At 39.0% G+C, this 16049-nt stretch overlaps 2 protein-coding genes across 3 annotated transcripts in view; one reads left to right on the forward strand and one right to left on the reverse strand.

Moving 5' to 3' along the window:
* The window catches only part of NECAB1 (N-terminal EF-hand calcium binding protein 1), a 51182-nt gene extending 49971 nt beyond the window's left edge, over window positions 1-1211 (forward strand). The window contains 1 exon segment of the mRNA XM_053942715.1: window positions 845-1211. Within this exon segment, the coding sequence (XP_053798690.1) occupies window positions 845-873 (29 nt within the window). The 3' untranslated portion in view covers window positions 874-1211.
* A 4110-nt stretch (window positions 1212-5321) lies between these two features.
* C1H8orf88 (chromosome 1 C8orf88 homolog) lies at window positions 5322-15509 on the reverse strand. 2 transcript variants are annotated; one of them, XM_053965858.1, is made up of 6 exons: window positions 15421-15509; window positions 13237-13342; window positions 12355-12431; window positions 10927-11011; window positions 7287-7393; window positions 5322-5589 (listed from the first exon to the last, which is right to left on the reverse strand). In XM_053965858.1, exons 2-6 carry the CDS (start codon window positions 13322-13324, stop codon window positions 5551-5553), a joined length of 396 nt encoding a protein of 131 aa, XP_053821833.1. In that variant the 5' UTR covers window positions 13325-13342; window positions 15421-15509; the 3' UTR covers window positions 5322-5550. The 2 variants fall into 2 exon arrangements, with proteins under 2 accessions (XP_053821833.1, XP_053821843.1); XM_053965868.1 differs by having other exon boundaries at window positions 13237-13328; window positions 15421-15508.
* Between the last annotated feature and the right edge of the window lie 540 nt (window positions 15510-16049).

Consider the following 16049-nt stretch of genomic DNA (forward strand, 5'->3'; position numbering starts at 1 on the left):
ACGGGTAAAGTACAATTAACATGAAATAAAATGTAAGCATAATTTTTAAGTGCCTAAATACGGAAGTGTCTGAAATTGGATTCCGAGTACTCATTAAAGTATTTACTCTGCCTGCTAAGAAGGATTTCAGTCTGCAGCACTCTGTCGTGGCAGACAGTTACCATAGAAACAGCATTTCTCACTGTGCACTCCTTGCTGGAGTTGAAGGGGGGTGAGCAGGGGCAATGGGAATTAATGCATTCGATGTACAATTTTATACATTACCTGTAATTTAGAAATCTGTGCAATGATTTGAATTCTGTTTCATGGAAAGAGCTTCCCACAACTGATCTATACAAATCAAATTTGTGTTTGAAAGACAGAAAATGATCTTGAAGTAAAAAATGATGGCTGCAATCCCACCAGTACACCTTACAAAAGAATTTTAGACACCATAAGGTGATATCACTGTAAAATCAGAAGGAAAAACCCCTAAACCTGTCTGCAATTGGAACACAGATAGGCTCTATTCTAAAAACAAATTTACCATAGCTGAGAAACTTCCAAACTTCTTTTACACATCTGGGTAGATAAGAACTAAATAAATTGCAAATTGTAATCTGAATCTGATTCTTTCAAAATTTACAACCCTTAAGTCTTTACCAATTAACTAAAAATAGTAAGGATACACTTATGGGGCCAAGAATGATTCAGGAGGACAAGTTTTCAAGACTGTTTGATCCAGTATTATCCCAAAGAAAATTAATTTACCATCACTTAAGAGGATCCAAGTCATTAAAGCTAACACAACCACCCAGGGAACACAGTGCTTGGCTTAAAAACAGACACACAGACACTTTTGCAGCATCGTGGTGGGTCCTCAATAACAACTAGAAGCTGTGGTTCCAAGTAATGTTAATGTTGTATTGTCTTTCATTACACTAACATATTGCAGTGTACAGGTGAAATTATGATGTAATAACGTTTGTTATTACAGATGGCATCTTTTCCACTTTATCCATTCTAAAATCTGGAAAACTGTGCATTTATTACCTTTTCTTCTTGTGACTAGTTCAGTGAAATGATGCATTCTAAAAACTGAAATAAGACAACTATGATAAACTATTTATTTTTGTGACAGTCTAGACTGTCACAGAAAAGTATGTCTTGAATGTATGACTAAATATTTGTGAAAAGTTTTATTAATGCACTAATAAACAACCATTACTTAATGCTGCTGTGGTCTCCTTTTACAAAAGAAAGAAGTATGAACCTGAACACATATTTTCATACATGTCTGCAGAGAAGCTATAAGTCATTAACGAAAATAATAAACATAGGGAAAACTCTTTGCGCTAATACAGAACTTCCCCCAGGATATCTTCTGCTCACAACAAGACAAGGCAGCACTTAACAGACTCTTAGCCTTTTCCCTCACAAGAGGAAGCATATCTGCCTTTCTCTTGTCACTACAGATCCCCAGACTGAACACTGCACAACCTCTGTGTCCTGACCACTCAGAAAATATTTTCTTTAGCTCTCTGGCAAGTCATTGAAAAAATCATTAGAGAAATTGCAATTACAGCATAAATAGCCATAAACCTTGAGCTTGTTTGGAGGTTGGTTCTAGCAGGGGGCAGGGCTGCTGTATACCCTTGACTGATGAACAATACCATCTCCATGGGGAAGATCAGCCTCTTCAACCATGGTGCAGCTTTGGTAGGGATGGACATGGAGCACTGAAGAGCAAGTGGACACCCACCAGACCAGCTGGGCCCGCTCAATCAACCTGGTCATCAGTAGGGTGACAGAGGTTGCAGCCAGACTGCCCTCACATCCAGGGTTCTAGGGGTCCTGGTTGATTGAATATGAGTCAGCAGTGCCCTGGCAGTCAGGAGGCCCAACCGTGTCCTGGGGTGCATCAGGCACAACACCACCAGCCAGGCAAGAGAGGGGATTGTCCCACTCTGCTCTGCACTGGGGCAGCTTCACCTCAAGTGCTGGGTGCAGTTTTGGGCACAACAATATAAAAAGAGATATAAAGCTATTTAAGAGTGTCCAAAGGAGAGCCATGAGGATCATGAAAGGCCTGCAGGGGAAGCCATACAAGGAGTGGCTGATGTCACTTGGTCGGTTCAGCCTGGAGGAGACTGAGGGAAGACCTCATTGCAGTTTGCAACTTCCTCATGAGGAGAAGCAGGCACTGATCTCTTCTCTCTGGTGACTAGTGACAGAAGCCAAGGAAAATCAAGTTATATGAGGGGCAACTGAGGTTAGGCATTAAGAAAAGGTTCTTTACCCAGAGGGTGGAGGAACACTGAAACAGGGCAGTGGTCACAGCACCAAGCCTGACAGAGTTCAAGCAGCATTTGGACAATGCTCTCAGGCACATGGTATGAGTCTAAGTGTATCCTGTGCAGTGCCAGGAGCTGGACCTCAATGATCCCTGTAGGTCCCTTCTAGCTGAGGATATTCTGTGATTCTGTGAGACCTGGAAGTAGCAATACTTGATTCCCTAGCAAGTGATGGTGTTGTCTGTCGCCTGCATCTGACGTGTGCCCTCCAGCCTAAGAATGGGCAGGCAACTACTGTAACCTCACACCTCCACAGCAGGTTGACAAGCTCAGCATGCTACATGACCACTCTCTCCATCCATTTAGCAGTCCAAGGTTACAAACAGTACCCAAAAAGAAACTTAAAAGCCATGTTCAATAAAATACCGTCTTGTTTAGTTTTATTTCTTCTCAACAAAAAAAGTTACCGTATGTAATTGAAAAGGGGGAATTTCAACTACAAGCAAGCAGTCTTCATTGCAGTAAGGTCCTATATTCCAGAAATCACAAGAAGGTCTGAGCTCAAGATTAAGAAAGGTATCACATTTAGGTTCTTGCATGCGACCAAGGCAATTTGGCTCTTAGTTTATCAGTAGAGTTCTGAGGCGAGTTATTTGCCTAAACAAAGGGATCTAGTGCATGTGAATTACTGTGGGGGACACCGACTTGTCTCCAGCTCCCAGCTGAGGATGACACGTGTTACCTGTAGTTTGTCTGTCATTTATGCCAGTCCACGCAGCATGCAGACTGGTAGTCCAGGTGAGTCTCGGATGACACCACATGTCTACCTTTCAGCAACTGAATCAAGCCCTTTGCCAATAAAGTTCATGAGGCCTTAGTTCTCCACACAAATGTGGATGTCAGAGAGGGATATATGCACATCTGAATTTTTGTGCCCACATTACAAATTTCACCCTTATCTCTCTCACAGTAACTCAGTGAAAGTGAATGCTTCTAACACCAGAGTCCGAGGCTTTCCTATATTGACATGATCCAGCTACCAATCTGTCCATTTGTAAAAGGGCATTGAAATTACCCTCACAATGACATCAGTATAAGTTTAAATGTTTCTTGTCTTAATCAAAGTAAATCTACTCATACTCCTGAACAACTGGCTGATATTTTTACTATGCCAAGATGTTAGGCTAGTGTATAGCATGGGTTTTTTTGTCACTACTGACTTACTAACAAAGGAAATAGTGACATGCGACACAGATTGTTCTGGTTTGAAAGCAAAATCAGTGAGAGACTCCAAGTCATAAATGTAATTTATTGGGAAAAGGGAAAAGAAATAAAATACATGCAATAATACAAAAGGAAGACCACTGACAAAGTCAGAATACAACCTGACACCCCTTTGTCCAGCGTGTTGGTAGCAGTCTAAATTGGAGTGGCTGCAGTCCTCCTGGAGTGGCAGATATGGTTTCTGTTGGAGCAGTGGTCCTGTAGAAAAGGTGTAGTCATCGAGTGGAAACCCCAGCTGTGTCCTCTTGGAAACCTGTGGGAAGGCTGCCTCTCTGCCCAAAAATCCCAGAATATATCTAGGTGGGCATGCTTAGCTCCTCCCCCCTGGGTGGAGCATCTCACAATGGGGTGATGTCATTCTGACATGACATCACACGACAATGCGGTGGGTCCTTGATCACCTGTTAAACAGAAACGCCTCCTGGAGGGAGTTATCTCTGAGTCATGTGGCAAGACATTGATGGGCCCATTAACAGGAGATAAGGAAAACTGCCCAGAAGACAACTTTTACACAGATGGTAATAAAAAAACATCCTGCTTCTCAATCTCGGACACAGATTCAGGGAAAATCCTTAAAAATTACATACTACACTAAGGTTTGTGACATTTTTCCTTTTCACTAGGAAAATGCATTAAAATCATTCTTACAATAACTTGCTTTAGAACTTCATGTCAGTTGGTTCTGGAAGGGTGAAAAAAGCTGTAGCAGGTCATATGTCCTTATAAGAGCTACTCACCTTTGTATATATACTAGTAAACAAACACTTTGATGAATCATACACAAGAAGAAGTTTGAGAAGTTTCACTTAGGAGTTTTGAGAGCTACACACAGAAACTGTCTTTGACACATACTGGGAAAAAAGATCCATATGACTCACTCTAAGAAACTCCCAGTGATTAAAAACCAACAAAAATATTTATTTGCATCATTCAGGAAAAGAAATCTAGCGCCGATCCAATGCAACTTGACAGGTTTTTGCATTACTGCAATTGCCATTTAACACATCCTCATTTAGCTTTCGTTATCATTTGTGACAGAGGGTAAAAAATTGCCTGCGGTACCCAAATGATATTACTATAGGTCTAAATACACATTTAGAAGTTAATTCTATTAATACAAAATATTTATTATTGATGCCTGTCAACTGATAGATGCTTTCAGGAAGTACTTGAACTACTGCTTTCCACTTCAGTATTGGATACCATACTCATTTAAGGGAAAAAGAGAGAATTAAGTCTGCATTGGTACACCCATTTACCCATATAAGACATAGGATTAAAATCTGTCTTGTTCCTCAGTTTTTCCTATTACTTTCCCTTTTCAAAGTCAAGAATACAGGACAATTATTTTCAAAGAACTTTAAAGAATGCAATGCATAGGCAGGTCTCCTGATGCAGGATGAGAGAAAATTTCTCATTAGTGAAATAAGAAGAGACTTCATATCTTAAAAGAAGGTATGTGTATCCACAAGATATTACAGAATATCTTGTGTCAAGATGAAGATTTCAAATTCATCTTGAATTCATCAAAGTCAAGTTTTGTCAAAAAGAAACCCAAAAAAACCCTCTCTACTACTAGAGGGCTAGATACTCTAACACATCTGAGATTTGACACAGCCAGTAGTTGTTCCATCTTTAATTCTAAGGAAGGGAGTTGAGAGCAATCAAAAAGCCCAAGTCAAGTATTTATTTAGAATTTATAGTCGGGCAAAATATCTGGCTACATAACGCAAAAAATACAGTGACAAAATTCTGCCACACCAATATGTAAAATTATTTATTTTCACTTTAATCATATTGCCATTTCAGGCATTACAAATTAAAGGTTTGTCTCTTAAACCATTCAGGCAATTACAGGAAGAAAAAGGCATTTTCATAGGTTTCACAGGGTTGTACTTCCATCTGCAGGCTCCCAAGTACCTTCAAAAATCTTGAAGACCTACGTGAAATGTAGCTCCCTCACTGACAGACTTTGGATCTTCCAAACAACATATCACTTCTTGCAGATGTCAATGAAAGGTTTGTTCTTTACCTGTAAGACAAACCAACCCTCAAATTACTTCTGTTGTAACAGGTCACTTAAAGTTTTCATTTCAATCTGCTTGTAACTCTTTTCTTCTCCATGTACATGTCACAATTTGGATTTTTTTTTTACTTATAGCAAACAGTTCTATTTTCATTAATCATAGAGACTTCATCTAAAATTTTCCTATTTTGTGTCAGCACAGTAGTAACATCTGTTCAAATACTGAGCTATGTACTGGTAGCCCTGATCCCCACCTGATCTCAAAAAAACCCTAGCGTCCTTTGGGACAAATGCAGTCCACAGTCCACCAACTGTAACAACTGCATCTCCCTTCTACAAGTCATCCTAGGAAGTTTTCTTCATCTGACAATACAACTTGTACTCATAAGTGGGCACATACTTCAGCAGTGGCTTCAAAAATTCAGAACTAGGAAAGTCTTAGATACGCATGAACTGTCTGAATACTCAGTTCAGCAGCAAAATGTTGAAAACTACCCGCTCCAAAATACAAGATCACTGAGACTGTAGGACTGTCTATTTGTCATTAGAAATTTATTTGCAGGCCACCTTCTGCCACTTTTAAGCATCATTCATTTGATTTACACATGCATCTCTCAATCCCTCTGGTTTCTGTGCAAAAAACAGATGACATGATCAGTCAACAGGCTGGAATTTTGGCTGAACTAGGTGATCTGATTTCTGTACAGGGACCCTCCTTTATCCTAGGAATTGTAAACATCTGAAAGCATACAGATTATCAAAATTTGCCACTCTTAGAAACACAGGTGGTGGGAGAGGGGGAAAAGTTAGGAAATTAAAGAGCTGAGACTTCCAAATCTGAAAGCAGGTTTTCAAACAAAGAAAGATTTCATCTTGAGGGTAAATAGAAAGATATAAAAAGTAAGATCAGGGAAAGCCGATTATGGTCATATAGTAGTTAATTTTTGTTTTTTCAAAGAACAGAAATTTTTAAAGTTTAAAAATGCCTCCAAATGTGGCCAACACAGTAATCACATGGACATACTTTTCCGTATAGGAATCCTATTCGTAGCAGAACTACAGCCCAAAGGTCTCAAAAACAAACTAGCATGTAGCCTAATTTGATATGATGTTTACACAGAAGATTTCCCCACACTTGGGGTCTGGAATGTGATCCAGTAGATATTTTCTCCTAGCATATGAAGTATTTGAGGATTATTTAAGCACAAACATTACGGTAACACATATGGATATCCTTCACATTCATCATTAATTTCTATTAATTTCTCCCCAAAACCAAAGACCGAAGATAATGGTAATACAAACTGCACTGAGCTCATTAATGGTTTTGTAATGGACGCTGATGCATGAACAACTCAAACGCTGGATTAAGATTTTTACCAAGCTGGAAATTTATCAAGATTGTTTTCTTTTATTTTGAAATATGGATATGGAATATGGAAACATATCTTACCTTTTTCCTGAAAACGAATTAAAAACCCTTTCCCTTTATATGGTACTGCCCAGGATAAGATGTCAAATATCAACCAGAAAAGTTACATACTGAATGTAACTTCTGACTGTGCTGAATTGTACAGACTGTCCTTTGGAGGTTTTACCAATTCAGCAGGCCAGTTTGAAGGAAAATGTTTCCTGTCAAATGGCTTATCAAAACTTCCATGGATGATTTTATAACTTCATTCACTACAAAAAAATGAACTTACTGGTTTTTTAAGTACAATTGGGTGATCAGGAAGAAACTCTGGTTTCTTCTGAGAGAGAGAAACATTTGAAAGCTTCAGAAGGAAATCTCTGCTGTATTGGATCCTTTCTGTGAATATACAAAATCACTAAGTTCAACATTCTTGTTTAAGGGATTAAGATTGGAAATTCAGAAAAATTATTTGGTAACTTATAGAATGGTAGAAATGCTACATGTGGAATATAAAAATCAGTTTTAAAAACAGAACTAATTTAGGTCTTACCTTACATCAGGAAATTCTGAAGTAAATTACAGAGCATTTCACTTTAACTGTAGCAAACTGACATAGTAAATCAACACGAAAGAAGAAAAATGGTGAATCTAACCTTACACCAGACAGACTCCTTGTATCTTGTTCTAATTAGCAGAAACACCACAAACTGCTCTTGAAACCCACAAGAAAATCTGTTTATAACTCACTTCAAAGTGGCACCTATTTCTAAGGGACAGATAACAAAAAAGGAACAGATAACAAAAACGGGGTATCTCTTTTCTTGGAGTTAATAAAGTTAAATGTCTTTCAACACCTAAAAGTAATGACAAGATCTGCTGCACATAAAATGGCAATCAGATTAATAGCAGTGAAATATTTTTGAGAGGTTATGTTGAATCAACAAGAGTCAGAGCCTCTGCTCAGAACATGTAGGTTTCTCATTCCAATTTATAGCACTATGTCTACCATGGCATAGCTTTGGATACAGGATGTCTAGCAATGTCTGTATTTAAGCTGATATTCTCAAACAAGAACAGAAACAAGAGGAAAGGAATTAGGCAAAGAAGGAACAAACTTAATCTCTGATGCTAGATGACAAAGAAGCTTATTCCTTTAGGAATGATGGTCTTCCTGAAAGATTGTTACTCTGTCACCTGATGGACAACAGTTTTTGCTTCTCAGATTGTAGGATGTTGAAAAGACAGAAACTGGTATCAACTATGACATGAATTTTTTCCTGCCTCTGAACACAAACAATGCAGTAACTGGTGAACCTAAGGGAGGGCATGTGGGTAACTTTGAGAAAAAACAGTTTAAAGAATACGAGCATACTTGAAAACTTATGTCTTGTTTTTACCTCCCCTTGATTAAAAACCTATGAAGATGATGACTTCTGTAAGGCCTTTGACACAATCCCCCACAACATCCTTCTCTCTAAATGGGAGAGATGTGGATTAGACTGGGTAACTGTTCACTGGATGAGGAACTGGTTGGACAGTTGCATCTGATCTCATGTTGGAACAAGTGCAGAGGAGAGTCCCTAAGTTGATAACAGGGTTGGAACACCTCTTCTATGAAGACAGGCTTAGATAGTTGGGAATGTTCAGCCTGGAGAAGAGAAGGCTCTTGGGAGACTTTGGGGCAGCCCTCCAGTACCTAATGGGGGCCTACAAGAAGGACTTTTCAGAGGCATGTAGCGATAGGAAAAGGGGGAATGGCCTAAAGCTGAGGGACAGTAGGTTTAGGCTAGACAGGAGAACGAAATTCTTTACTATGAGGGTGATGAGGCACTGGAAAAGGCTGCACAGAGAAGCTATGGATGCCTCATCCCTGGGAGTGTTCAACATCATGCTGGGTGGGGCTTTCAATAACATGGTCTAGTGGCAGTGTCCCCACCTATGGCAGGGGGTTAGAACTTGATGATTTTTCAGTCCCCTACAACACAAAGCATCCTATGATCCAAAGAGTAGTGGTCATGTCTGGATGTAGATCAGTGAGTGACGAGTGGCAGTCCTCAGGGTTTCATATTTGGACCAGTACTGTTGAGTATCTTCATCAATGACAGTGGGATCAACTGCACCCTCAGCAAATTGCAGGTAGCACCAAGCAGAGTGGTTCAGTTGATACACCTGAGGGACAGGATACCATCCAGAGAGAGACCTGGAAAAGCTCAAGAAGTGGGTCCATGCTGCAGTTAAGAGCTGCTGAGAAAGATAATTGAAAGCACAGCTCCGCTGAAGAGATATCAAATGGAAATTATTATCTGGAACTTAAAGTACAGCTGAACATAAACAGAGCTCTAGAAGAAATTGTACTGTGCAAGGAAAAAAAAGAAGAAAACAAAAGACTTATTTGTAAGCAGTAGCTGAATAGTAGGACCTCTGAAGTTGTGTAACTCTAAAGGAAAAGATTACAACTATCAGCAAACAAACAAAAGCCCTTTGAAAACAAGTGTGAGAAAAAGTTTGACAGTGTGGAGAATTGTGGAATAGACTCAGAGAGGTATCACAGAGCAATTAACCACTGAAAATGATCCAAAGTGTTGGATTATACAAGAGACCAGGATTTGATGAGAAGCTGTTTAAGTTCTTGTAGAACAAAACAATCTCTACTCACCACAAGCAGAATCGATGACAAAGGATCAGAAAGACACCACCAAACAGATAGAACTTGACAAATCTGCCATCTAACTAGATCCAAAAACCAGAACTCTCTTCTCTTTATCAAGATCAAAAATAGAAGAAATTAACCTGAGCTTGAAAGAAGATACATGGAAGACTTATTTTCAAGCCAGTAACACACAACAGAACCGCACTAATGCTCAAGAATCTGAGCGATGGTAACCTCAGACTGACAAAAATATGAAAGCCTCATTAAAACTTAATAGAATTTTTTCAAATTTTGAGCACAAAGAGCAAAAGAACAAACTACATCTTCAGAGATTACTTAAGGATTGGAAATTACAGATGGATGCCTGATTACAGGCAGACACAGGCAAAAGAAATTGTCTCAACAAACTGGTGACCTAACCTGAGTCACTGATGCAGTTTCTGTGACATGTGTAAGAATGAACAATTAGGTAGGAAGCATGGCAGAGAAGTACTGTGAGAATGCATTTGAAATCTAAGATTATCCCTTAACAAAAAAAAAAAAAAAAAAGAGTAAAATTTCGACTTGGTTAAACTATCATTTCTCTATGAGTACAGTGGCAGGCAGTACAGAGAGAAAAGCATAAGGAGCAAACCTTAAGGACCGTACTGACACAAAAACAAATAGTCCAGGATTAATCATAAAAAATTAATTCATATCTAACCACTCAAATGCTATTATTTCAGAACCACTGTAGTAAGAGCAGGACAAGGAAGCCAAAATTTTGAGTTCTTAACTTGATTACATTCAACAGTATGCCACAACTGAGCCCTGCATCAGGCTAAAGGATGCAACTCAAATGTGTACTTTTACACACACAAGCAATCTACACAAACCCAGAATTTGTGTGAAGAATTTTTTTTTATGTTTCGGGTCTGTTTTTTCAGGGGGTTGGTTGCCTTTTTTCTTTTTTTTTTTTTTTTTTTTTGTTTTTTTTTTTTTTTTTTTTTTTTTTTTTTTTTTTGTTTTGTTTTCTCGGGTTTGTTTGGGCTTTTTTAAGACAGTTATATCCCTATATGCAAGCAGCTCTACCAGTGGAAGTTTTCTACCTCAGTTATGGTCAACTTTTGCACCTTCTCTAGAGTGTCATGTGAAAAGCAGAAAAGTTTCATACTGCTCTCCAAACTATCAATATACTAGTTGATCAGTAAAAATAAAGTGCAGCCCACATCACTTCAAAGTTCACTTGTCCTCCATCCAGAAAATACAATCCTGACACAGCTCCCCACGCAGTATTTACCTTTTTTTGCTCCTGATTCATGTTGTTTTGGTTGACAGAGCATCACAGCTTGAGTTAAGATCTTCACTTCAGTCATTTCAGATGACTAAGATAGGAAGGAAAGGTATGAAGCTTATCTCCTTTAAGCATATTAAAACAAGGATATATATTTCTTAGTTAAAAGTAATAGTTGTAGCACAGTTTAATTTGAACCTGTAGAATGTTATTCTTGATTACATACAATAAAAGGAATAGTTCAATAAGACAATACAGATGAACATATTTGAAAGACATATTTTACACAGAATTTTACAGTGCTAGTCTTTAAAAAGAACACAATTATCCCTTCCTTTTCTATTACCACGCTGAGAATGCAGCCACAAGCTGCTACATTTGGGAATAATAAAAGCAGGAAAGACTTTCTTTAAGTCCAAAGGATGGACTTGGATTGTCTCACTCAGTAAAAAGAAGATGGTCAAAAGTATTATTAAAAAGACTTTTCCATATACAACATTAAAGTTAAAAAAATATAAAAAATACAGCTATACAGCTATATCAAACAAAGGCAAAATGCAGCTACATGTAGCTAAATACTGATTAAACAGAATAATACAACACTGATGACCAGAGGCTTATTTAAAAGGGAGTAGTTTGCTCTCCTCAGTAATTACTGCTCAAGAGACAAGTGTAAGTGTTAATTTCCCTATGTTGGATCAAAGATAGGCTCCCAAGACCTTGACTTTTTTTTTTTTTAAGTCAAAGGCAGCTTGCAGAAGCTCAATAAAATAAAGAAGGATTACTGGGTTACTAAAACTCATCTAAAATAATAAAAAATAAAGCAAAAATTAAGGCAAAAAAACCCTCATCATCAATGCTCTGAAAAAACACTCAAATCAGAATCAACAGAAAGTCAAATTCAGGCTATGAAACATGAAGCATTCAAGTTGAAAGACTCTAAACTTCATTTTCCAGCAAATACCTACAACCAATTTCAAGTCTGAAAAACATATCCATACCATGTTCAAAGCCAAGCACCTCTAGCAATAAAGCATAAAGTTTTATGATGTTTGCTGTCTCAAATGAATTTCCGCATGTGCTAACAACAAAAAAAAAATCTAATTTTATTATTTATACATAATAAATGAAGATAGAATACATGTACTCTATGTTTAAAAGAGCTGACTTAAACTCAGTGAAGACTAAAGAAATGCCACACAGATTTTTGTAAGAATCTTAAATTCCTAAGCTGCATTTTTCAGCTATTAGTGCATGCAAATACCAGAGAAAGGCATTCCTGAAACTCGTAATTCTTTTCAACAGTTCTGACACCGCTGGTTTAAAACATTCAGAGTCAAGGACACTCCAAGCTGGAACCAGTTTTCATTTGGTTACATAACAGATCAGCTGACCTCCAATTTATAAATAATTATATATTTCCTCAATACTCACCCAGTCAACCTTACTCTGCAAACATACTTCAGTGCTGCTGGGTAATTCAGTCTGAATGTTTAATGCAAAGGGTGATGCTGGTGAGCATAAAACATTAAGAAAAAATAATTTCAATTGATACCACAGCATTATTTTGTGATACTTGTCCCAAGAACATTCTTTGCTGCACAGAGATTATACAGACATTTATTCACAACTTAGAAGCTCTACATCACCACAGGAGCCCTTTTCCACTTCTTCCATAAATTTTATACAAAGTAAAATTTTATGATGTCACTTAGCTCCAGTACACATCAGCACAGCTGATGATTTTCTGCCCACCAAAAGTTTCTAACTTAACCATAACAACTCGAATACTGCAAAATCTAGGCTTTAATCTATAGAAATTTATAATTTAAACCAAAATATTTACACCTGACATAAATACTGCATTATTTTTTTTTTCTTAAAGTTTTTTGAGTTTTTTGTTTTGAATTTATATGAAAGCTAGATAAGAACAATGCAGTGCAGTATACTGTACCCAAGGCATCAGTATTTGCAATAAAACCTAAACAATCTGTTAAAATATGTTTTCAATAGTAGGATCAGCCACCCCAAGAAATCCAAGTTTAACAGAGAAGTCTGATCCAGCTTTCTGAAGCTACATGCCAAGCTAGAAGACCAGTACCAAAGAACTCTGCATAAATCTAATACAGTTTAAATTCAGATTTTATCACAGAGATGATGTACTAAGATCAACACACAGCAAGGAATTTATTCACTGTAACTTAACAAAGTAATTTAAAAACAAAACAAAACAAGGCACAATGCACATCCTTGTTACTTCCTGAAATATAACCCAAACTTTGGTAAAGTGAACTGCACCTTAGCCATGCTACTCACCTTGTTTAGAAGATAGTTGATGCAGAGGTCGTGCTGGCTGAAGGGATTTACCAATAAACTTTTTTGCTTCTGTAACATTTTGAAACATCGCACTTCAAAAAAGCAGCTGAAACCATTAGCATTCAGTTTCACATACGGATGTTAAGCAAGAAAGAAATCTACCTACTCCTTGTTAGTTGCATTTGACAAGGCAATATTCTATCTCGGCAGGAAAAAGCAGAAAGGTCTGATGCATAAATTTTTTTTAGATGATTGAATATGCTGGATAAAATTTGCATGAAGACAGAATCAGAGACTTTTCTCATTTTTCCTTCCAATTGAGCTACCCTAGCTTCTTCTTAAGAAGATTCTTTCCCTGTATGTCTATGTGTGCATTTGGAGAAAGGAGATGGGGACACGATGGAAATAAGGGAGTTTCTAACATTTTAGTTCAATGGGTTTTTAATTAATTAGCATCAGCATACCCCTTATCAATCTGCACAGGAGTTCCTTACATATCTATATAAACTTACAGGACTGTTTTTTAATAGCTACTTTAGTTAAATTAATACAGTTTTGTATCTCCCCACTCAGTTTAGCTACTATAGAAGCATCAAAAACTGCTAAGGTGGAGCTAGGCTGAAAAATCTCACACTTTCACTAAGCAATCAGTTGGAAAATGCTCATTTTAGTATCTGTATCTTAATGTATCTCCCTCTCATTCCCATCTCTTTTGTCAACTAGGAGACTTTATGATTTAAAGGAATTTCAGCTTTTTTTTTAGAGAAAAAGAATACCAGAAACAACAACTGCCACAATAAAAATTATACTGTTTTTTTTTTTCTCTAAGAAAGTTTACAAGACAAGGGAATAATTGTTATAGAAAAAAAATCAAGAACTAATCACGAATGCAAGAGTTACAACTACATTATCCATTTTCAGTACAAAACATGAAAAGAGAAGCTAGGCTATTAGACTCAGTATCATACACAACTTTAGTTGGTCTTTGTGTTATAGGAAGAAAACTAAAAATCATCTGATAATTTACTACATTATAATTTTTTGAACACTTCTAACATAGTCAAATAACAATTTTCCAACATATGAAGTTTGAGCCCACCCAGGTCTAGAAACCAACTGTTTGATGGTTACTCTCTGAATTAGAACAACTTAACTAAAGCTAAGAAAAAAATCTGGTTAGATTCTCTGATTTTCCTACCTGCTCATCTTAAAAAATGAAGACTTCAAAGCTGTAGTCAAAAGCAGCAATGAAAATTCCCGCAGCTGAATTAACTAAGACTACAGCTAGGGATGACATATTTCATTTTACCCAGCTTAGGAATGCTTGTATAAATCACATTTATCCTAGACAGTGAATTTCCACAGAAAGCAATGCAGTAATAATATACATTTGCATCAGAAGAGTGGAAAAAACCCAATAAACAGGCAAGTTTTCCTTCATGCCCTGACAACAAATGATATGCACGCTTTTAAAAACCAGGAAAACCAGTTTAAGAGGCTGGCTAGCTTCTAGAATGCAGCACACCTCTATTTTTTTGTAATGTTCTGACAATAAAAACAAGATGTGTGGTGACAGCAAAACAACACATTCTGCCGCTCTTCCCTCAGCCTCCCCCAGGAAGACGCTAGAAAAGACCTCAACAAGTTATCTAGCCCAACCTCCTCAATTAATAGAGTGTTTTTTCTGACCAGTTTCAGGGAAAGTGGAGAAGGAGTCGTTTTAATAGCTGAGTAATAAACTGCTTCCATGAGAGACTACTGCAGCAGAGGTGGCAACCCAAGAATTGTCCCTTCCAAGGCCACACTGCTTCTCTGGGGTCATTCCCATGGGAGACCTGCCCAGCAGAAGGGACCAGCAAACAGGCCTAGAAGCAGTTCTGCAGAACCTGTGATTTATTTTTTTTTTTTTTTACTGTCTTAACAAACTGGACATTGACAGCAGCCATCTTCCAAGAGCCCATCTCCAGTGTTTGGAAGGCTCTTTCCTAAATGCGTGAAGGGGATTTGACGCTATTTTCGTGAAAAATCCCCACGAGTAACTGGAAACTGACCGTCCCCCCTCGCCCGTAATGGCACCGCACAGGGAACCCCACAAAGAAACAAAACCTCCCTCCGCCGCCCGGCCCCTCGCCCCCTGCCCAGCCCCCCCGTGCCCTCCTGTGGGCCGGGGGATGCCCAGCCCACCTCCAGCCGCCGGCAGCGCCCCTGCCCCGCGATGCCGCTGGCCGTGTGTGCCGCTGAGGCCGCTCCGTCCCTCAGCGCGGCCGGGCGGGGCGGCCTTCGCGCGGCGGCTCGGCCGCGGCCGCGTGCCCGGCGGGGTCGTTCAACGTCGCGCCGCGGGCCGGGCACGGCCGGGGCTCCTCGGGGCTGCGGCGCCGCTTCCCGCACCCCCTTGGGATCCAGGGCAGCGGGGCACGCCTGAGAGCTGCCCCACGAGGCCCTGCCAAGGAGCAGGAGAGGCGAGCCGAGGTGCTGCTGCCCAGCTCCCTCTGGGGTTAGACCTGAGAGGGACTGGCGGTAGATGAAGGTGTCTCCTCCTCTGTCGCACAAATGGAGTCGTGTTCCGTCAGGGCCTTACAGTGGAAATTGGGAGAATTAAGTGACTTGAATACAACTGTGAGGCCTCTACAGCTAACCTCATCGAGAAAGAAAAGGGCAATTTGCAGGCTTGGAAAGCTGTCTGGGAATTGGAAAACTGCCCTCACCAGTCTGCCCCGAGCACTGGGCAGGAGGGACCAGAGAACGGCCTCTGGCTTCTCAGTTGCAGAAGTGATGGCGTCCTGTATCGTTTGGAAATTCAGAGTTTTTCTAAT

Source organism: Vidua chalybeata, chromosome 1 (assembly GCF_026979565.1).
Source record: "Vidua chalybeata isolate OUT-0048 chromosome 1, bVidCha1 merged haplotype, whole genome shotgun sequence".
In the NCBI taxonomy this organism is placed as follows: Eukaryota; Metazoa; Chordata; class Aves; order Passeriformes; family Viduidae; genus Vidua; species Vidua chalybeata.